Genomic DNA, 22,357 nt, shown 5'->3' with positions numbered 1-22,357 from the left:
GGTGGCTGCTGCCCAGGCAGGGCACGGCTGAGGCAGGGCACGGCTGCTGAGGCAGGGCACGGCTGAGGCAGGGCACGGCTGAGGCAGGGCACGGCTGAGGCAGGGCACAGCTGCTGAGGCAGGGCACAGCTGCTGAGGCAGGGCACGGCTGAGGCAGGGCACGGCTGAGGCAGGGCACAGCTGCTGAGGCAGGGCACAGCTGCTGAGGCAGGGCACGGCTGAGGCAGGGCACGGCTGAGGCAGGGCATGGCTGAGGCAGGGCACGGCTGAGGCAGGGCACAGCTGCTGAGGCAGGGCACAGCTGCTGAGGCAGGGCACGGCTGAGGCAGGGCACGGCTGAGGCAGGGCACGGCTGCTGAGCTCCAAACACAGCCCAACTTTATTGAAACTTCATCCACCCTCACAGCAGTCACTCCCCAGGCCCCAGCCCCTCACAGCAGTCACTCCCCAGGCCCCTCACAGCAGTCACTCCCCCAGGCCCCAGCCCCTCACAGCAGTCACTCCCCCGGCCCCAGCCCCTCACAGCAGTCACTCCCCCGGCCCCAGCCCCTCACAGCAGTCACTCCCCCGGCCCCAGCCCCTCACAGCAGTCACTCCCCCGGCCCCAGCCCCTCACAGCAGTCACTCCCCCGGCCCCAGCCCCTCACAGCAGTCACTCCCCCGGCCCCAGCCCCTCACAGCAGTCACTCCCCAGGCCCCAGCCCCTCACAGCAGTCACTCCCCCGGCCCCAGCCCCTCACAGCAGTCACTCCCCCAGCCCCTCACAGCAGTCACTCCCCCGGCCCCAGCCCCTCACAGCAGTCACTCCCCCGGCCCCAGCCCCTCACAGCAGTCACCGGCGCAAGGCCGCTGCGCTGCCGCAATCCTGCCATCCTCCGTGAGGCCGCGTGCGCCCAGGACTCCCTGTTCTGCCGAGGAGGAACGGGGCCGAGCTGCGGGAGCTGTCCCGAGGGGGCTGAGGGCGGGAGGCGCCGCCCGGCCCGGGCAGAGCGGCCGCCGGGGGTTGCTGCTCCCGCCGGGGGTTGCTGCTCCCGCCGGGGGTTGCTGCTCCCGCCGGGGGTTGCTGCTCCCGCCGGGGGTTGCTGCTCCCGCCGGGGGTTGCTGCTCCCGCCGGGGGTTGCTGCTCCCGCCGGCGCGGCAGGGGGCGCTCGCGGCCGCCACTCCCCAGCGCGTTCGCCGCCAGCGGCGCGGTCACCTGACAGGCGCGCTGCGGGCCGCGCGCGCCGAACGTCAGCATCTCGCGAGAAGAGAATTCATTCGCACACCACCCCGCCCCGCCCCCCTCGCCGCGGAAGGACGTTTCCCAATCGCCCCCTCACCCCGGCCGAACGCCGCGCTTTCTGATTGGCCGGCTCCCGCGCGCGCACCGACCCTCCGCCGCCTCCTCCACCAGTCAGCGAACGCGGAGGAGCCTTTGCGGAGGGCTGGGCTCCGCCTCCTCCTCCGCTCCCTCCCCTCCGCGCGGCAGAGCGTGCGAGGAGGCTTGCGGGCTCGCGGTGCACGCCGGGACGGCAGTGCGCTGCGACCAGGAGGAGGTGGAGGAGGCAAGATGGACGCGGGGTTCTTCCGCGTAAGTGCCGGCCTCAGGGCGGGTCGGGCGGGCAGGGAAACAGCGGGGCAGCTCCCGCTACGGGACGCGCGGCTGAGCCGGGCCGCTACAGGCCCCTACCGCCGCGGGCGAAGCCGCTGGCGCCGCGCTCCCTCGAGGAGGCGCCGCCGTGCCCTCCCCCACCCCCCGCCCTCGCCCTGCGCAGGCTCCTGTGGGGAGCTGCCGCGAAGAAAATGGCGGCGGGAAGGAGGCCGGTGCGGCTCGGCCTACCCGCGAGGCGGCGGCGCCCTGGGGCTGCGGGACACGGTGGGGAGCGGCCGGGAGGGAATTCGGCTCCCCGGGCCCAGGCTCGCCTGGTGCGCGGCCGCTGCGTGCGCGGCGGGGACACGCGTGCGCCTAGGATGCGCTCTGTTGCCATCCCCTAGGCCTCGCTCTCCCGTTCCGGCCCCGCGTCCCGCTGCGGCCTGGCACCGCCGGTTCTTGGGGCACGCCTCGGTGTGGTCGGACCTCTGACCACGCTGGGGGAGTCTCCCTGCGGTGGGGCCTGCTCCGTGCGGGCTTGCGCCACCGCTGCCTCCTGAGTTAGGCTCCGGCGGCCCCTGAATGCGAGGAGGTGTGGGAGGAAAGGCCGAGGGCAGAAGGGAGGGGAGCCTGATTTTTGTAGTGGAATGTCCACTTTCAAAGCAATTAAACAAAACTGCCCCTTTTTTACGAGGGACTTTGACCCCGTGGCACGTAGGGCGCTCAACATATGCAAAGCAAAAAGCCATTATGCTTTATTTTTGTAATCATTGAGCTTTTCTTTAGGGGGTCTCTCTAAGGTATATTTCTTTTCAGCCTTTTCTCCCGTTAATTAGAACCAATCTAATTTTTGGGGGGGGAGTGGGATGGTTCTTGAGGATTTTGAAAACCCATTCAATTTCCCAAGATTCATTCATTTGTTCAGCCCTGTTATTTTCCATTCATGCAGCTGGGATGCTTCTAAACCACGAGGGCTCACCTAACCTTTCACTTAATTCCATGTTGTGTTACCATCCTAGCCTGAGATAAAAACAGTTGCAAGCTAAAATCTATGCTTGCTGTAATGCAACTGTTAAAAGAGTCTACAAGTCGAAGTATTTCTGACAGCAGTTACCTGAAGCTAAAAACACTCAGTGAAAAATCTCTTATTCTTTTAAACAGACCTGTGAAGGGTAGCTTGATGAAAACAAAAGCACTGTGGCACTGGAGCTGGGCTGTGAACAGTGCTGTGGCTTCAAGAGAAGCCAAGGGTCTCGTGGAAAGTGCAGCAGGGCAGCAGTTTGGCCTCAAGAAAGCTGCTACCAACCATCCCTTTTTTTTTGACACTTCTGTAGAGTTGCCAGCACAAACTCATTTTGTCTCTGCCTTGGAATTGCTGTGGGGCTTGTTTGGTTACCCTCTGTGCTTGCTGAGGACAAAATTAATTCCTTTCCACTTCTGGATTGGGGAAGAAGTAAAGAAAAAGTACAGAAGATGAAATTTTGGAGTGCTGTGACCAGTGTTGTGTTTGGTGCTGGTGTGGAAGCCACAAAGCAGTTAGGCTGCAAATAACATAAAGAGTTTTAAACTGATTTAATCCTTGCCACAGTCAGGTTTTAGAGTAGCTGTGTTCCAGAACAGTAGATGGGAATCAGAGGGTGCTGCACTGGGTTGGAATGGGCTGTAAAGATCATCCAGTTCCAACTCCCTGCTGTGGGCAGGGACCCCTCCTACCAGGCTGGGTTGCTCTAGGCCTCATCCATCCTGGCTTTCAACACCTGCAGTCCTGAAGCCTGGCAGGGCAATAGTTTTGTTTCAAGTTCTGAGGAGGGTAGCATGTTACCTTGGTACTTCAAGGTGCCTGCTGATCAGATGCAGTAGTTAGGTGGTGTTAGAATTTGAGCTTTTTGTTATTTGTCATCTTTTGGTTCCTCAGCAGCTTCTGCTACTGCTGGTGCTCAGCCCCTTCCCCTGTGCCTAGGAAACTTCATGCATTAAATTCCTGATCTCCCCCAGCTGGGTTGGCTTGCTGCACAAACTTCACTTCAGGTGTGGCCTGTGGGTTTGGTTTGAATCACCAGCACTTGGCTACATAACTGGGGATCCTGTGTGGTTCTGTTGGCTTCTCTGCAAGTAAATTTTCCAGAACTGGACTTTCAAGCCTTTCAATTCCAGATGAATTCACCTATAGTTTCTGTTCATGTAAGTGGAACAAGCTGGTGAACTTCAACAGAGCATGATCAATAAACCACAATTCTTTGTGCTGCTGCTGCTGGCTTCACCTTGGGTCATTTCCTTCAGAGTCATTTACCCAAAGGCTTTGTGGGTGTCACTGAACAAATAGGATGGGTTTGCTCTTGGCCAGGGGCAGAAGAGCTTGTTCCTCCTGGGGAGTCTGTGAATTCCAGCACAAGTCCTTTCCCCAGCAGTCTGATGCCACTGTGCTGTTAAATTGATAAGCAGGGAGATTAAATGATTAAGGTGTCGCAGCGTGGAGCTCGGGAGCCTGCTGACCCCATGGTGATCATCAGGCTCTGGTGCTGGAGCTGAAAGACACCTGCAAAGGTGTGTTTGCCTGCAGAGTGCTGTGAGTGCTGGTGGTGTCCCCTCTGCAGGTGGGAGAGTGATGCTTGCAGGCAGTTGTATGTCCCAGCCTAAAAATGCTCTCTCCTGTGCCTTAGGGAACGAGCGCAGAGCAGGACAATCGCTTCAGCAACAAGCAGAAGAAGCTGTTGAAGCAGTTGAAATTTGCAGAATGCTTAGAAAAGAAGGTAAGTTGAGGAGGGTGGGAAGAAGACACAGCAAACAAAGGCCATTTTCAATGGAGTCATTTGGTATCAGGTGGGACTTAGAGGAATGTGACAAAGGTCTTCTCTAAAACCATTGCAAAGCATGGAGCTGGTGCTTCCTCAGGCTGTATTGGCCCTCACCTGCCAGAGGAGCAGCTGAGTGAGTCCAGAGGAGGCCACAAAGATGATCCAGGGGCTGGAGCAGCTCTGCTGTGAGGACAGGCTGAGGGAGCTGGGGTCATTCAGCCTGGAGAAGAGAAGACTGCAGGGGAGCCTTAGAGCTGCCTTCCAATAATGCCTGAAGAGATGCTACAGGAAGGCTGCAAAGGGACTTCTCATGAGGGAGTCTAGAGACAGGCTAAGGGGGAATGGTTTGAAGCTGAGGCAGAGCAGGGTCAGACTGGAGCTGAGGAAGAAGTTCTTCGGTAGGAGGGTGGTGAGACTCTGGCACAGGCTGCCCAGGGAGGCTGTGGCTGCCTCCTTCCTGGGGCTGTTTAAGGCCAGGTTGGATGAGGCCTAGTGTAGCTGAGAGGTGTCCCTGGGCATGGTGGGGAGGTTGGAGCAGATGATCTGTGAGGTCCCTTCCAACCTAAGCCCTGCTCTGATTCTGCCCAAACTTGTGTGTTAATCAAAGTGCCTTCGTTGGCAGAGTTTGAAACAAAACCCAGGCTGGGATAATGTGTGGCAGGGTCAAATTCAGTCCCTACAGTGAGAGAGTTGAAGGTGAGGTTGCCTGTCTGGTGACAGTCCACGTGCTGAAAAGGTGCCTGTTTCTCTTGGCTCTCCAAACCAGGTGGACATGAGCAAAGTAAATCTGGAAGTAATCAAACCATGGATAACAAAACGAGTAACAGAAATCCTTGGCTTCGAAGATGATGTAGTAATTGAGTTTATATTCAACCAGTTGGAAGTGAAGGTAACGACTTTGCTGTGGATAATTGCTTCTAGATGTGTTGACAGAATTATGCTAAGTTGTATGGAAGCTGTGAATTTCTCAAGTACAATTTTAGGAGGGTTTTGGTGTTTTGGTTTGGTTTTTGGTTTGGTTTTTGGTTTGGTTTGGTTTTGTTTTTTTTTTTGTTCGTTTGTTTTCTTTGGTTTCTTTTATTACTTTTGTATGTTTTTTGGAAAGAAATTCACTTTGCAAACAGCTCTAAGGCTGGAAGTGTAGCGAAGGTGGCAATGGTTTGCAAACTGCTCAGGTGGAGAGAGGAAAAAAAAATGAAAGAAAAGAGAGAGAAAAAAAAAAAAGAGAAAAGAGAAAAAAGAAAAAAAAAAAAAGAACTCAAAGTTGCTGTTTTGATTTTGCTGTTACATGTTAAGTTCCTTTGACAGCAATTTTTTTTCTAATGATGATGTGATTTATGATTTAAAAGGCCTGAACCAAAATGGAAGTTATTCCTTGCGTCTGAAGTATAGCACCATCACCTTATTAGGTCACAGCAGAGTGAGTGTCCAAAGTCGCTCTGACCCAACTCCCTTGATGATGCAGTGTGTGTTTGGAGGTGAGTTGTGTAAAGTGGCCGAACCAAAGCAGCCAGGAAAACAAAAAACAAAGAGCAAAAAATAAATTGGGCAAAGCTTTACACTGCTCTTGGAACTTTGAACTGTAAAAGTAGCTCAGGGTCTTTGGTGTGAAGCAGGAGGGGAATTCTGATTTGGTCTGGATGGTATTTTAATGGAGAGTGCTGGAGGCAGAGGTCAGATCTTGAGCTATGTTAATGTTGTTAATGACTCTAGGCTAGCATCTGCCCGTTTGCCCTAATTAACCTTCAGCCTGCTAGAGTGTGAATGTTACTGAGATCGCTTAGAGCAGTCAGCTTCAAAGAGCTACCAACCTTCCTGAGATCATTTAGCCAGCTATGAAGTAATGTCAGGTGGTGAGAAGCTCAAGTTTTGCTTAATATCTGCCACCGTGCCACTGCAACCCAAGGGACAGTAAAAGCTGTATGATGAACTATTGGCAAACATTCTCATGCTGATGTACTTTCCACTTAATCTTTTCTCCTAAGAGTCCAACCTTGTGTTTTGAGAGAGCAGTTGACATTTCAACTGAGAAAGGTATTGCTGTTTATAAAAAACCAACCCCAAACTTTTAAGTTTCACTTTGCTCTTGAAGTATCTATTTGGTTCTTAGCACCTTAGTACCTGTTTCATTGCATAATTTAGATGCTTTGATATAGAGAGAGAACAAAAATAAGGGGAAATAAGTTTTTAACTACTAAAGCTAGGCTTTTGTGGCAGGAAATGTTTTCTTGATGTGTTAGCATAATGCAAGCTGAATGCTCATTTGAATTCCCCTTGTAAGCTAAGCATGATTAAAGTGTAGAGCTGTTTTGAAAACAATCTTTTTCTTTTCTTGTGGTTGTGTACTCATTATTGCTTGTTCGTCTTTTGCAATTTAGATAAATGATATAACATTAAACTCAAGGTGGTTGAGTTGCAGTAGGGAGTCGGAAGCAAGCCAAGGGAACATCTTTCTCTACAGGGGACTTGGCGATTCCAAAACCCCCCCCAAGGTTCCAAGAAGAAACTGAAGACACCTGGAATCTGTACTTGCTTTGTGCTGTTGAGCTGTGCTTGTTATTATGGACCTTGTTGCTTGACCAACAACCGACATTAGCATTTAAAAGCCCACTTTAAAGCTGAGCCTCTCTTTGACCTCTTAACCCTTTGTGGACATGATGTAATCGCTGTGAGGGGGAAAAAACCAAACCTGTAAGGCCACCTACTTTAGGATGCTCTCCCTCAGCTCAGCCTAGTCCCAGTGTTTTGGAGGCAGTCAGAAAGATGCATGCATGAATCTTGAACTTTCACCGCAGGGTGTGAGGTGCTTAGCAGGATGTCCTCGTCAGTGGTAGGCAATTACACAGCTGCTGTGCATTGTGCAGATGTTAAGAAAGGTTGCCAAGCAAGGAGAATCAAAACCATTTGGGGAACAGCACCAGCAGCAGCAAAAGGAAAATGCTTAGCAAATAATTCTATCCACTCCTAGCAGGGTTCTAGTGGTGTCTCTGTGATTTAAGGCCCCCGAGTTGCTGCGTGGCAGCAGCCACACAGTCCACAAATACTTAAATCAAACCCACAAAGGATTAACAGGCCTTGCTCTGAATATTTTGATGGTAAGACACAGAAGGCAAATTAATAGTATGATAAACTTAGATGGCTGAGAAATCATTAGGGAAAGATTTTTAAACCTAAAAAGAAAGAGGAGGAAAAAAAACCAAAGTAGTTTTTGAGTGCTATCTGTACTGTAGCCCCCTTGGTAGCTTTAATTTAAGTTTAAGAGAGACTGCCTGTTGTTTTTTGCAGATAACCTGTTTGTCTTCCTGTCATATCTCTTTGCAGAACCCAGATTCCAAAATGATGCAAATCAACCTGACTGGTTTTTTGAATGGGAAAAATGCTAGGGAGTTCATGGGAGAGCTGTGGCCTCTGCTATTAAGTGCACAGGAAAACATTGCTGGTATTCCAACTGCCTTTCTGGAGCTGAAGAAAGAAGAAATCAAACAGCGACAGGTAGGGAGGGGACAGTAGGACTGGGGACGAGTTGTGGAGGTTGTGGAGTCTCCTCTAGAGACTTTCAGGACCCATTTGGATGTGTTCCTGTGTGACCAGCCCTAGGTGATCCTGCTTTGGTAGGGTGGACTCAGTCTTGAGGTCCTTTCAACATCTACTCCTGCTTTGGCAGGGTGTACTCAGTCCTTAGGTCCCTTCCACATCTACTCCTGCTTTGGCAGGGTGGACTCAGTCCTGAGGTCCTTTCAACATCTACTCCTGCTTTGGCAGGGTGGACTCAGTCCTGAGGTCCCTTCAACATCTGCTCCTGCTTTGGCAGGGTGGACTCAATCCTGAGGTCCCTTCCACATCTGCTCCTGCTTTGGCAGGGTGGACTCAATCCTGAGGTCCCTTCCACATCTGCTCCTGCTTTGGCAGGGTGGACTCAATCCTGAGGTCCCTTCCACATCTGCTCCTGCTTTGGCAGGGTGGACCTCAATCCTGAGGTCCCTTCCAATGTCTACTATTCTGTGGTCCCATGAGTTGTGACCCCTGGGCAGAATTGTACAGCTGCAGATATTTAGTGTTCAGCAGAAATCTTCTGCCTGGGCAACATTTCAGTCCTGAAGCATTGTGGTGGTGGTCAGCATGCACGTGGGGGAAGGTCTTTGTGGTGTCTCTGAGTTAAGTGATTGTATTTTGTTGCATAGATAGAGCAAGAGAAACTGGCTTCTATGAAGAAACAAGATGAGGACAAGGAGAAGAGAGATAAGGAAGACAAAGACAACAGAGAAAAAAGAGACAGATCCAGGAGTCCAAGAAGGTAATGGAAATGCAGAGGCCAAGTGTCTGCCTTTGCTCCAGAACAGAGTGTGGAGCACATGGCAGAGAGCAACAAGTGGGACTTTGGGAACATTCCCCTTAGCCATTTTTTGGAGGCTGGCCTGAGGTACTGAACAGGTCCTGCAAGGGAGCCAGAGCAGCTTTGACCTTGGTGGTGGTGTTTGTAGTGGGAGCTGTCTGTGGTTTGGCTGTCCCAGGCTTTGGTGGGTTTCCTTTCGTAAGGGTTTGGTTTTCTTCCATGTGTTTGACCTCTCAGTTCAGCTGTCACAACCTGGAGCAGTCCCACCTGTGCTCCTGTAAAGGCTGCTGAGACTCTCCCTGGTTCAGAAGAGCTTTTAGGGGCTGAAGATGAGGTTTTCATTCCTCTCTGCTTTCTCCTCCTCCTCTTCCCAGGCGCAAGTCAAGGTCTCCTTCCCCTCGCAGGAGGTCGTCGCCCGTGCGGAGGGAGCGGAAGCGCAGCCACTCGCGCTCCCCCCACCACAGGACCAAGAGCCGCAGCGCTACCCCTGCGCCCGAGAAGAAGGAGCTGACTCCTGAGCCAGAGCCCTCTGTGAAGCCAAAGGAGACTGTTGTTCAAGAGGCAACTTCAAACAGGTGAGAGTGTGTGCAGAACTAGGGATAACCCTGTGATAAATGGGCATGGTCTTGTTACCTGTCTGCAGTGTCACCTGGGGGAATGCCTGCTTCCCCCTGCAGTGGCCAAAAGAGTTGTCTCATGATCTTCAGTGAGAGGACACAGAGCTGTTGCAGTTAGTCCAGAGGAGGGCCACAAAGATGAACCAAGGGCTGGAGCACCTCTGCTGTGAGCACAGGCTGAGAGCTGGGGTTGTTTAGCCTGGAGAAGAGAAGGCTCTAGGGGGACATTAGAGCTGCCTTCCAGTAGCTGAAGGGATCCTACAGGAAGGCTGCAGTGGGGCTTTTCCTGAGGGTGGCTAGAGAGAGGACAAGGGGGAATGGTGTGAAGCTGAGGCAGAGCAGGGTTAGACTGGAGCTGAGGAAGAAGTTCTTCAGTAGGAAGGTGGTGAGACTCTGGCCCAGGCTGCCCAGGGAGGCTGTGGCTGCCTCCTGCCTGGGGGGTGTTCAGTGTCAGGTTGGATGAGGCTGTGAGCAGCTGAGTCTAGTTGAAAGGTGTCCCTGCCCATAGTGGTGAGGTTCAGGCAGGGCACTTCCACCTTGAGGCCCCTGTCAACCTGAGCCATTCTATGATTTCTTCATTTCCTTCTGGAATTCTAAAGGCCCCATGCTTAGCTGCCACTGTGGTGGCACTGTGCTGCCACTGTGCTGATGATCTTTTCCACTTTGGACAATGCCATTTTGTTTTGTAGCAAGCTGATGCACAGCCTCTCTATTACTTTTTGTTCTCTTTGAATCCTTGTGCCATGTTCTGATTCTTTCCACAGGTTTGGACTAGGCTGACTTCCCATCTGCTTGGAGGCTAGGCAGGAGAACGTTCGTAGCTTCTCAAGTGTTGGCTCACTTGGGCTTGTTTGTGCTTACAAATTCTTTCCTTTTCACAGTGATATCCCAAAAGCTCCTAAGCCTGAACCTCCTGTACCAGAGACTAAGGAAAATTCACCAGAACGTAACTCAAAGAAGGAGAGGGAGAGGGAGAGGGAGAAGGAGAAGGAGAAGCCTCGGCAGAGGTCCCCAACTCGCTCCAAGTCCCGCTCCAGGTCCCGGTCCCGGTCTCCGTCTCACTCTCGACCCCGACGGCGTCACAGATCACGGTCAAGGTAGGGCTGCAGTTTGTCTTGAGTGTGAAGGCTCAGGACTGAAGGTTTCCTCCTGAATGTGCCACTTGATGTGGTGTGCAGTGGTGATGTTTTGAGAGGCATTGAGCTGGTTTAGGCCGAATGAGAAATGCATTCAATGGACGAAGCTGTTTGGGAGTGGTTCTCTTCCTGTCAGTTCATGAGAAGGTGCTGGGGGAGTGGGGTGCTCAGTGCTGGGCATGGCACTTGTTAGACAGTGGGAATTGTGTAGTCTTCTAGATTTCACAGAGTCAAAGGCTGGCTTGGAAGGGATCCTAAAGATCATCTAGTTCCAACCCCATGCCATGGACAGGGACGCCTCCTAACTCAGCTTGCCCAAGGCCCCATCCAACTGGCTTTGAACACTACCAGGCTTGGAGCCTCCACAACTTCTCTGGGCAACCTGTTCCAGTGCCTCACCACCCTCATGGGGATGAACTACTTCCTAATGTCTCATCTAGATCCAGCTTCTTCCAGTGGGAGCCCTCATCCTGTCACTGTTGGGGCTGATGGCTTTTGATTTGGTGGGTGATCCTGCTTTGGCAGGGGGGTTGGACTTGATGATCTCTGTAGGTCCCTTCTAACCTCTAATGTTCTGTGATTCTCAAAATCTGATGATGGTGGTGCTGTAAATGACTTTAGAATGTTGTTGTTGTCATCAGATTGTTATCACAAGGGTACTACATTGTTGTTGTTGTTACCTTGCCACTCAGTGGAGAGATCTCTGTAAACTCAAAGCGCTGATTGAGTCTCGGTGTGCCCTTTGCATCATCATCAAAAAGCTCCTTTTGATGTACTTGGAGAGAAGCCACTTGGCACTCCAGGGCCCTGAGGATAGAGCTCCTCAAGCTTGGAGGTTAGACAGCTGCTTTTCACGGGGCTTTCTGATCATGACAGGTCTTACTCCCCTAGAAGGCGACCCAGCCCCCGGCGGCGACCATCTCCGCGCAGAAGGAGCCCCCCCAGGCGAATGCCTCCCCCACCCAGACACAGAAGAAGCCGCTCCCCCGTCAGGAGGTAAGGTCCCCCCCGTTGAGATAAGCCACTTGGAAGCTGAAGGGAGCATGAGTGGTGAGGAGTGAGTGCCACCAGCGTGCCCTTGTCCCTCTTAGCGCTGGCAGGTGTGTGAGCGACTGTGGAAGCTGCAGGGTCGTGTTCCAGAGGGCTGTTGTGGGGGAGCTCAGTGGCAGCTGTGAAATGATTCCTTGTGAGCTCAAACAGTGCTGAGAATCCCTGCTGGAAAAGTGGCACTTTCACAGCTGGAACTCCTTCAGATGGCTCTGGATGGATAGCTCCCAGTGTAGATTGACATGATGTCTCCCAGGACTTTTTTTCCTTAAGTCTTAGTATGCTTTTTGTTTGTTTGGGGTTTTTTTGGTTGGGTGGTTTTGTTTGGCTGCTTTGGGGTTGTTTTTGTTGTTGCTTTAGGCTTGTTGTTGTTGTTTTTTCCCCCCTGCCTGGGGTATAAAGCTAGACCAACTGGATTTTATTGGTGGAGATATTCTTTTTATTATGACTTACACTTCCATCACACAAAAGATTGGAACAGGCTGCCCAGGGAGGTTGTGGCTGCCTCTTCCCTCGGGGTGTTCAAGGCCAGGCTGGATGAGGCCTTGAGCAGCCAAGTCTAGCTGAGAGATGGCAGGGAGGTTGGAGTAGAAGACCTCTAAGGTCCCTTCCAGCCTGAGCCATTGTAGGATTCTGTGAAAATCAGAATCCAATTTTGGCCTGAATTTTGCTTCTTCACATTCTGCTACCTAAAATCTTGGAGCTCTGCTCTGTGGTGCTGGAGGAGGTAACATAGTTAACAGAGTAAGCAACTGCCCTAGCAGCAGAGCTCTGAGTGGCCTTGCAGCAGTGGCAGAACAGACATTTGTCTTCAGAGAACAGGCTCCAGTCCTCTTCATAGGAAGAGAATTGAAGTGGTGCTTCCTGTGTCCAGCTGTTGCTCACTTCAGGAAGGATTTTACTGTTTTTTATGCCAAATTGATGCCTGTTCTTTGCTTTTTTCATGTTGTTTATGCCAGGGGTGATGACTGCTCCTTGTTTCCCACCCCCCTGACTTTCTGAGGAGGTTAATTTCACACAGTGACTTGGGGGACAGGTGTATGCTGCAAGATGTAGGAGAGCTCCCTTTCAGCCCATGTTTCTCTTGCTCAAGGCAGGGTTTCTTTTTTCCAGGTTCTCAGGGATTCTGCAGCCAAAGGTGGATTCTGCAGGTACACAAATTGCAACAGAACTTGCCACAAATCTTGCCGCAGAATTCTAGAGGCCCTTCCTTTTTCAGGTGCCCCAAGTAGAGCTGAGGGACTAAAGAGGGATGGACCAGATGGATCTTGAGCTCTTAAAAGTTGTTGTCTGGATTTTTTCCCTCCCCTGCTATAAGAACTTTTCAGTGTCCTTGCACACTAAACTCTTTTAAGATGTGTTCTGAAGGTCCTTCGGTCACACCTGCTAACACTCCAAAAGTTGAGAGCCCAAAGGAAAACTAATTGCTGCCAGGAGGAAGGCTTAGTCCTAGTCTGTAGCTTGACAGCCAGCCAGCAGAGGTGACACTAACCAGGTTTTGCTCACTGTGTAGTTAAAAGAGGAACGGAAAGGTCGGTGGTCGTTCTCCTCTCCTCCCTGCCGAGCGTGGAAGGCTGCCCACCACGCCTTGGGAGCGCTGCTGTCCGTGGCTCTGTGTGTGTGTGCTTGCAAACAAATGCAGCTCTGTGCTCGAGAGGCTTCTGCAGCTGCTGAGAGTCTGAGCTTGTGTTTGCTTTGCAGGAGAAGGAGATCGTCGGCGTCCTTATCTGGCAGCAGCTCCTCCTCCTCCTCCTCGCGTTCCCGGTCGCCGCCAAAGAAGCCGCCGAAGAGACCTGTGTCCAGCCCCCCGCGCAAGACTCGCAGGCTGTCTCCTTCCGCCAGCCCCCCCCGGCGCAGGCACAGACCCTCGCCACCAGCAAGCCCTCCTCCCAAGCCGCGCCGGTCGCCCACCCCCCAGCAGTCCAACCGCGCCAGGAAGAGCCGCGGCTCTGTGTCCCCCGGCAGAGCGGCAGGTACTGCGGAGGGGGGCCTCCGGCAGCTCTGCACGAGCACAGCAGCGGGCAGGGGGGGAATCATAGCATGGCTTGGGTTGGAAGGGACCCCAGAGCTCATCTGCTCCAACCTCCCCACTACGGGCAGTGATGCCTCTCAACTAGGCTGCTCGAGGCCTCATCCAGCCTGGCCTTGAACATCCCCAGGCAGGAGGCAGCCACGGCCTCCCTGGGCAGCCTATGCCAGAGTCTCACCACCCTCCTACTGAGGAATTCTTCCTCAGCTCCAGTCTGACCCTGCTCTCCCTCAGCTTCAAACCGTTCCTCCTTGGCCTGTCTCGACTCCCTTATGAAAAGTCCCTCTGCAGCCTTCCTGCAGGATCCCTTCAGCTATTGGAAGGCCTTGCTCACTGCAGGGGCCTTGTGATCAGATGACCTTTTAAGGTCCCTTCCAACCCATTCTGTGGCTCTGTCTTTCAGCACCCAAACACAAGAGTACTGAAAAAAGAGAATCTCCTTCACCAGCTCCAAAACCAAGGAAAGCAGAGCTGTCTGAGTCAGGTATGGCTCTCACTCACCCTGCAGTGCTGGGCTTGGGTGGGGTTTTTAATCCTACATGGGTGACAATAAAGGCAGTGACAAGGTGCTGAGCCCTACTGGCAAACTGGCACTGAACTCCAAGGGTTGTCAGAAGTCACCAAATGATCACTCAGGCTGCCTCAAATGTTTCTGCCCAAGCTTTGTAAGGAGAAAAAAAAGCTCAACCAGAGGGTGCTCCAGCCTCAAAGCTGCCTTGGCATTTGATGATCTGCTGTGACATGACTTTGCTTCTGCCTGAAAAAGGCAGACTCCTACCTTGTGTTGAATGCTGTGTCCTGCTGTGTACCTTTCAGAAGAAGACAAAGGAGGTAAACTGGCTGCAGCAGATTCCGTTCAACAGAGGCGTCAGTACAGAAGGCAAAACCAGCAGTCTTCATCTGGTATGGCTCCCAGGGACTTCCTAGCACTGGGTTGCAGTCTCCTTTTGCAGGGAGCAGTTTGGGAAGTTCAAACCCTGATTAAAACACTTTGCTCTCTGCACTGCAGTGCTGCTGTCAGCTTCGTTGTAGGTTTAGCACCCCTAATAAAGTCACTTTAATTACTGTTTATGAAGAAGAAAAGGTAACTTGTAAAGGTTATGGCAGATGTGTTGGCAGTGGGTTTGCTTCTTCAGAAGTTGCACTTCTGAACTCTTTAACAGCACACAGCAGAGGCTGTCTGCTGTGGATCATTTCAGCTGGCTCTGCAGTAGGTTATTTCTGAGCAGTTTGGACTCTGTCTTGCTTGAGATGAGTAAATTCACCTGGGCCTGGCACAGGTCTGTGTCCAATTACTTTATGTCCATGTAATGTTTCCACAAGTGACTGCAGCTCACTGTGTAAATAAGTCAGGCTTCCTGTGCACAGCTCAGCTGCTGCAGATCCTCTTCCCCTGCTCTGCATTTATTTACCACCTGACTTCCACCGGCACTTGGAGCTGAACTGCTCTTAGGCAGAGGCTGTTTCTCCTGCGGGAGGGAGGAAGTGAACAGCTCCCACTGCAGTGTAGCCCTCTCAGGAGCTGTGGTGATAGTGCCAGGAGACTCACTTTTCAGGGAGTGACTCTTCTTTCTTTCTAGATTCTGGCTCTTCATCCTCATCTGAAGAGGAAAGGCCTAAAAGATCCAACGTGAAGAACGGGGAGGTGGGGAGGCGCCGCCGCCACTCTCACTCCCGCAGCCCCTCGCCGTCCCCCCGGAAGCACCAGAAGGAGGCCTCCCCTCGGTAATTGCTGCTCTTACCTCTCACTTCTCCCTAAACTGAACATCTCCATCTCTTACCTCGCTGTCTGCTGTGCACCTGTCAGCAAACACAGCCCAGAGTTAAGTCATGCCTAGCTTGCTCAGTCTGGTTTCACGCCGGCGCGCTCGTCGTGCTCGTTTGCTGGGAGCTGCACTGAACTGTGTCTGATGAAGTTCCTTTCTGGCTTCCAACACCTGGCAGATAGATCTGTTTGTTTTGTTTTCCCTCCACTGCTGTCAGGATGCAGATGGAAAAGAGGTGGCAATCACCAGTGATGAAAAGGTTGGTTAGAAATTTATCTGTTCAGCAGGGTTTACATCCAGGGAATCGGTTTAGGCTCTCCTTTGTTTAGCTGTAGGTGGGTGCTGGCCATGCTTTGCCTTATGGACTCACACACTCAAGAGTATTAGAGAGGGAAATTCAGGCTGATGTCTTCCTTCACATGTGGGATGATCTGGGAGCATTTCAGTGGCAGGGAAATGCCCAGGGGAGCACCTGCCTTGTCCCTGTCATTGCTGCTCACTCCTTAATTCACAAAAGCCTGTAACAGCTCGGACATTAATGTTGTTAGCCTCTCCTGATGCCTGAAAACGACCAAATGCTTCCTCATTTCATCAGATATTGGCACCACTAGTAGTAAACAAGTAGCAGACTAGTGATGAACACCTGCTTTGTTTTCTCTTATGTATTGTCAACACTTGTGCAATTGTTTGCTGTGTGTTCTCACAGTCTAGGAGGGTGCAAGGAGCTGGGTGGGTTTATTAATCTGCTATAATAACCCCTCTGAGCAGCCTGTCACTAAGACTGAGCTAGAATAAACTTGCAGTGGACATCATGATGTGATGAGTGGAATAGGCTGCCCAGGGAGGCTGTGGATGCCCCCTCCCTGGGCATGTTCAAGGCCAGGCTGGATGAGGCCTTGAGCAGCTGAGTCTAGTTGGGAGGTGTCCCTGCCCATGGTGGGGAGGTTGGAGCAGATGAGCTCTGAGCTCCCTTCCAACCTGAGCCATGTGCAGGGTAAATACACATCAAAGATCTGAGGAGTCCCAACCTTTCAGAAGAAGATAGACTGAGCTTCCAGCACCTCTAAGGGAGCTGTTGCTAGACCAGGTTAAGCAGGAGCTGAGCTGCTCTCCTGGCTGCCCTGTGGGCTCTGACAGTGAGATAGGGCCTGGCCCACACTGCTTTTCCATCAGTGATACTGAAACAAGATGGTGTTGTACAGTGAGAGCAGACTTCCCCCCCCCCAAATGCCCTGAAGAGTCACCTGCAGCTTTTCTGAGCCCTCTCTCTGCTCCCCTAGCCGCAGGAGGAGGAGTCCCTCCCCGCCCCCAGCCCGGCGCCGCCGCTCCCCCTCGCCTGCGCCCCCTCCCCGCCGCCGGCGGTCGCCCTCCTTGCCCCGCAGAAGGTGAGTCTGGGCTGGTTGGCTTGGGGTGGGTTTGGCCTGGAGTGGCTGCTTTGGGCTTGTTGGCCTCAAAAAGAGATGCTGTGATGGCAGCTCCTTCATTCCCAGGGGGGTTGAGGGGGTAGGGGGGTGTGTGGAGCAGTACCTGGGTGACCCCCTGGAGGTGCTTCTCAAGAAGTTTGGTGTTAATCCTCCAGAAATTCTCTGGAACTTTAGTTTTCTCCTGCTTTGGCCAAGCTTTAGCCTGGAGATGAGAAGGCTGAGAAGGGATCTAACCAGTGTTTACAAATACTGCCGGGGGGGTGTCAGGAAGATTGGGGCCAAGCTCTTACTGCTGCCTAGTGAGAGGATGAGGGGCAGTGGATGCAAACTGGAACCCAGCAAATTCCACCTCAACGTGTGGAGAAGCTTTGCTGTGAGGGTGGTGGAGCCCTGGAGCAGGCTGCCCAGGGGGGCTGTGGAGTCTCCTTCTCCGGAGAGCTTCCGTCCCCACCTGGACACTCTCCTGTGAGACCTGCCCTGGGGGCTTCTGCTTTAGCGGGGGGGTTGGCCTGGATGATCTCCAGAGGTCCCTTCCATCCCCTGCCACTCTGACTCCCTGAGTTGTGAGCCCGAGGGCAGCTGAGCCTTTGTTGTCTCTGCAGGTCTCCCTCCCCGCCCCCGCGCAGACGCTCCCCCTCCCCTCGGAGGTACTCTCCGCCCATCCAGCGCCGCTACTCTCCCTCGCCGCCGCCCAAGAGACGAACGGCCTCTCCTCCTCCCCCGCCCAAGCGCCGGGCGTCTCCCTCTCCGCAGTCCAAGCGCCGAGTCTCCCACTCGCCGCCTCCCAAGCCGAGGAGCTCCCCCGCCAAGCGCCGCTCCCCCTCCCTCTCTTCCAAGCACCGGAAGGGCTCTCCCCCCAGCAGGTCCAACCGGGAAACTCGCTCCCCGCCACAGAACAAAAGGCATTCACCTTCACCACGGCCTAGAGCTTCCCATACCTCTGCAAGCCCACCTCCACCACCACCACGAAGGGGAGCTTCAGCTTCACCCCAGAGGAGGCAGTCTCCATCACCCAGCACCAGACCCATCAGGAGGGTGTCGAGAACGCCAGAACCTAAGAAGACAAAGTAAACCAATCCACCTCTGGGCTTTGGGGAGTCGCTTTCCCAGGGCCATTGTGGCTTGGGGTTGCTCAGGTGCTGCTGGTGGCTCCACTCAGCTTCCACCACTGAGTTTCTTGGTCCACCCCAACTGCCCAGCATGGCTGTGGCCTTGTTTTAGCATTTTGAAAGCCTTGGGGATGAGCTGGGTTGGAAGGGACCTTAGAGACCATCTCAAACCAAGGGGGGTTGGAAGTGCAGGCCTTGGGAGAAGCATTTAAAGAGGCTTCATGGAGGCTTTGAAAGGTCTTTTAATGGCACAAGAAAGCTTGAGAGAAGTTTTGTTTAAAGCAGAATGAGCTTTCTCTTAAGTTAAAGTTCATTGTGGGAGGTTCAGGAGCACTTCACCAGCTGCTAAGTGGACTCATCGGTGGTCATCCAGGATAAACTGCTGGCACTCTAGGGGCTGGGGTTTGTTTTTCCTGTAGTGTGAGGCTGCTCCCAGAGCAGATGGTCCAGAGTGTGGTGCTGGCTGCTTAATTTTTGCAGAGAGAAAACTGTAGCTGCCTGCCATGTCTGGCACTGTCTGCACTGGATGCTGAGAGACAGCATTGCTCTCCTCCTGGCTCTGCTCGTGCTGATAAATCAGCCCTCAGAAAGCAGCACTGGCTGGCTGCCGAGCTGCTTCTGTTTGACAGGCTGTCACCTTGCAGTGTCCCCACGCAGGGGCTGGGGGGTTGTGCCTTCAGCGTGGCCAATCAGACTTCAGGTGGCTCTCTTGCTATGTTTTGCTGTCTTGTTTTGTCTCTCAGTAGAGTCTAATCCCAGCTCTTGTGGTTCCCAGGGCCTCCACGCCGAGCCCGCGCTCCGCCCGGAGAGTGTCTTCATCGCGCTCTGCTTCAGGATCCCCTGAGCCAGCACCCAAAAAGCATCCAGGCCCTCCCTCTCCTGCTCGCTCTCGCTCCCCTTCTGCCAACTGGTCACCTGCAAAAAAGGCTAAAAGCCCAACTCAGAGCCCATCACCTGCAAGGGTATTTGTTTGCCTTGGAAAAGCCCTGCTGGCTTGGGTTAGATGGTGCAGATCCAGGCTGGGTGCAGGGTGGGTTGGGAGCAGCTCAGAAGAAAGAGCCTTGGGGGTGTTGGTTGCTAAGAAGCTCCCCAGCAGGCAGCAGTGTGCTGGGCTGCAGCCAGAGGAGTGTGTGCAGCAGGGCAAGAGGGGATTCTGCCCCTTGGCTCTGCTCTGCTGAGACCTCCCCTCCAATCCTGCACTTGGAATGAGTCCAGAGGAGGCCACAAAGATGAGCCAAGGGCTGCAGCACCTCTGCTGTGAGGATAGGCTGAGGGAGCTGGGGGTGTTCAGCCTGGAGAAGGGAAGACTCCTGATGGGAGAAGAACACTTCCATGTGGCTTCCTTATCTCTTCCCCAGGGAGCTTCCTAGGGACTCTTCCACTCTTTGCCAGAGGGAGTTGAGTCCACTTGGCAGTCTCAGTGAGGGGGAAGAGCTCTGCCTAGTGTTGCTGTGAGCAGCACATGGAGTTTGCATGCCCTGTTCAAGCAGCCACAGCACAGCCATGCATTAGGGCATCTCTGCTAGGATTGCTTCTGGGACAGCCCTTCTGACCCCTCTGCCACTGTGTGCCTCTGGGATTGTGACTTTCCCCTAGGTCTTAAGACAGTGCTGACTTCACTGAGTTTCTTGGTCCACCCCAATTGCCCAGCATGGCTGTGGCCTTGCTCTAGCCTTTTGAAAGCCTTGGGGATGAGTTGGGTTGGAAGGGACCTTAGAGACCATCTCAAGGTTCACCCAGTCCCGGCCTCCCCTGCCCTGGGCAGGGGCGCCTTCCACTAGGCCTCACCCTGTCTCTCTTGAATTGTTGTGTCACAGAATTCAGATCAAGAAGGGGGTGGAAAGAAGAAGAAGAAAAAGAAGGATAAGAAGCATAAAAAGGATAAGAAGCACAAGAAGCACAAAAAGCATAAGAAGGAGAAGGCTGTGGCGGCCGCGGCGGCCGCAGCCGCTGCAGTGGTGGCTGCCCCAGACACCACCTCAGCACAGGAAGACCAGGAGGCAGAGACAGAACCCAAGAAGGTAGGAACTGGGCAGCTGTGCTTTAACTTCTTAAGGGTCTGGTATGAGCTGGAGGTGAGTGTTCCCTGTGCTGATGTCTGAACAGCAGTGTGCTCACTGGCCAGCCAGTTGGGTGCTGCCCAGGCACAGGACGGGGAGCAGTGGCCACAAGCTGGAACCCCTCAACATGAGGAGAAAATACTTTTTGGTGAGGGTGCTGGAGGCCTGGAGCAGGCTGCCCAGAGAGGCTGCGGAGTCTCCTGCTCTGCAGACTTTCCAAGCCCACCTGGATGTGCTCCTGTGTGACCTGCCCTGGGCGGCCCTGCTTTGGCAGGGGGGGGTGGGACTGGCCGATCTCCAGAGGGCCTTTCTGTCCCCTGCCATTCTGTGATGTCACTCAGAGGTTTGCCATGCTGGGGGTGCTGCAGCCTGGCCCAGCCCTCTGGCACTGAAGAGCTGCTCTCTCTCTCTTTGAAGGAGACAGAAAGTGAACCAGAAGACAACCTGGATGACCTAGAGAAACACCTGCGCGAGAAGGCCCTGAGGTCCATGAGGAAGGCTCAAGTGTCCCCCCCCTCCTAGGCAGAGAGACCTCTTTGATATAATAATGTACATTTTGACTTTATTTTTGGGGGTTGGTTTTGGTTTTTTTTTTCCTGTTGTTTTGTTTGGGTTTGTACTCAGAATTCAATTTCCAGTTGCTAAATGTGTTTGAGCTTTAGGCTGTAACATTTGTCGTCAGAGTTGCTTAGGTCTGGAGGCTCGCCGTGTCCGGAGGGCACGGCTTCCCGTGACACGAGGTGTCCACAGTGTGCTAGTGACATTCTTTCATTGCCAGTCCAACATTGCAGCTAGAGGGGAGGCCTTTGGGGGGGTTTTTAGAAGCAGCAGGGGTTTGTTTGGAAGCTTTTCAACACCACTCTCGATTCCCCACTTCCTTTGGAAGGCAAACCAAAAAGCAGAATTCGGGGTGGGGGGTTGGTTTTTGGGGGGGAGGGCAGAGGAGGGTCTCGTTGGACTCCTCTGCTCTTCTTGTACCTACTTCCTGTTGTGCTGCTAACCTTCGTGGTTTGGAGGCTTGCCCAGAAGGCAAAACCACTGCAGAGCTGGGGGAGAAGTTCATCAGCTGGAAGGAAATTTGTCTGTTTGGAGGGGAAAGTCATCATCTGAGGGGAAATTCATCCGGTTTGAGGGGAGAGTAGAGCCACTGGGGGGGAGGGGAGGGAATTGATCCCATTGGAGGGGGGAATTGATCCATTGAGAGGGGAAACTGACACATTGGAGGGGGATTGAGTGCATTGGAGGGGGAAATTGACCCATTGGAGGGGGGATTGAGTCCATTGGAGGGGGATTGAATCCATTGGGAGGGGAAATTGATCCATTGAGAGGGGAAATTGACCCACTGGAGGGGGAAATTGATCCATTGAGAGGGGAAATTGACCCACTGGAGGGGGAAATTGATCCATTGAGAGGGGAAATTGACTGATTGGAGGGGGAAATTGATCCATTGAGAGGGGAAATTGACCGATTGGAGGGGGAAATTGATCCATTGAGAGGGGAAATTGACCCACTGGAGGGGGAAATTGATCCATTGAGAGGGGAAATTGACCCACTGGAGGGGGAAATTGATCCATTGAGAGGGGAAATTGACCCACTGGAGGGGGAAATTGATCCATTGAGAGGGGAAATTGACCGATTGGAGGGGGAAATTGATCCATTGGAGGGGGAAATTGATCCATTGGAGGGGGGATTGAGTGCATTGGAGGGAGAAATTGGCCCATTGGAGGGGGGATTGATCTCTTTGAATACTTTCTCCTCTTGCCTGTGTAGTTCTCCATGAAAGCAAGACCCCCCCCCCTCAGAGTGGCAGTTTTAGAGGGATCCACAAAAAATCCCCCCCCTACCAAAATGAAAGGATGTTGTTTAGCAGGACACTGTGGGTTTCTGTTGGCTGTGAGACCTGATTTGGAAACACTGGAATCTTTCAGTTGTAATTTTTTTGGTTTCAATGTTCTCTTAGTTGTTGTTTTGTTGTTTGTTTGGGTTTTGTTTGGTTTTTTTTTTTTAAGGGCAGTTTCCATTGATCAGCAGCCCCAGAGAGAGGGGGAAAAAAAAAAAACCACCATAGAAAAACACCAAAAAAAAAAAGGCAAAAAAAAAAAAAGCAAACAACAAAAGGAGGGAAAAAAAAAAAAGGCAAAGAAATGAAAAAGCAAAGAGAAAAGTGATCAAAAAGGAAGCAGAAAAAGCAATTGGAGAGGAAGCAAAAGTAACTGAAAAGCAGACCAAGCAGAGAAGTAATAAAAAGGCAAACAAGCAGAAAGGCAAAAAAAAAAGGAAAGAAAAGGAAATAAAAGGCAAAAAAAAAAGGAAAGAAAAGGAAATAAAAGGCAAAAAAAAAAGGAAATAAAAGCAAACAGCAGCCAAAAAAAAAGGAAAAAGGTAAATGACAAACAGCAAATAACAGAGGGAAAAACCCCAACCAAACAAAAGATTTCCTTCAGCTCCCTGAGGTTTTGTGTTGGAGATGT

The 22,357-nt window shown here is 52.7% G+C and overlaps 1 protein-coding gene across 3 annotated transcripts; it reads left to right on the top strand.

Moving 5' to 3' along the window:
- The first annotated feature begins 1,468 nt into the window (after positions 1–1,468).
- Positions 1,469–20,463, top strand: SRRM1 (serine and arginine repetitive matrix 1). Of its 3 annotated transcripts, XM_054170550.1 has the most exons (18): positions 1,469–1,570; positions 4,231–4,320; positions 5,132–5,254; positions 7,687–7,857; positions 8,547–8,659; positions 9,073–9,273; positions 10,197–10,412; positions 11,328–11,447; positions 13,200–13,471; positions 13,931–14,011; positions 14,344–14,430; positions 15,108–15,252; positions 15,511–15,552; positions 16,574–16,678; positions 17,320–17,784; positions 18,602–18,788; positions 19,644–19,847; positions 20,304–20,463. In XM_054170550.1, exons 1-18 carry the CDS (start codon positions 1,550–1,552, stop codon positions 20,406–20,408), a joined length of 2,748 nt encoding a protein of 915 aa, XP_054026525.1. In that variant the 5' UTR covers positions 1,469–1,549; the 3' UTR covers positions 20,409–20,463. The 3 variants fall into 3 exon arrangements, with proteins under 3 accessions (XP_054026525.1, XP_054026527.1, XP_054026526.1); XM_054170552.1 differs by lacking the exon at positions 15,511–15,552 and having other exon boundaries at positions 11,343–11,447; XM_054170551.1 differs by lacking the exon at positions 15,511–15,552.
- Positions 20,464–22,357: the final 1,894 nt, after the last annotated feature.

Source organism: Dryobates pubescens, chromosome 20 (genome assembly GCF_014839835.1).
Source record: "Dryobates pubescens isolate bDryPub1 chromosome 20, bDryPub1.pri, whole genome shotgun sequence".
In the NCBI taxonomy this organism is placed as follows: domain Eukaryota; kingdom Metazoa; phylum Chordata; class Aves; order Piciformes; family Picidae; genus Dryobates; species Dryobates pubescens.
Note: the sequence above shows the minus strand (reverse complement) of the source record. Positions and strands in the feature narration are given on the sequence as shown.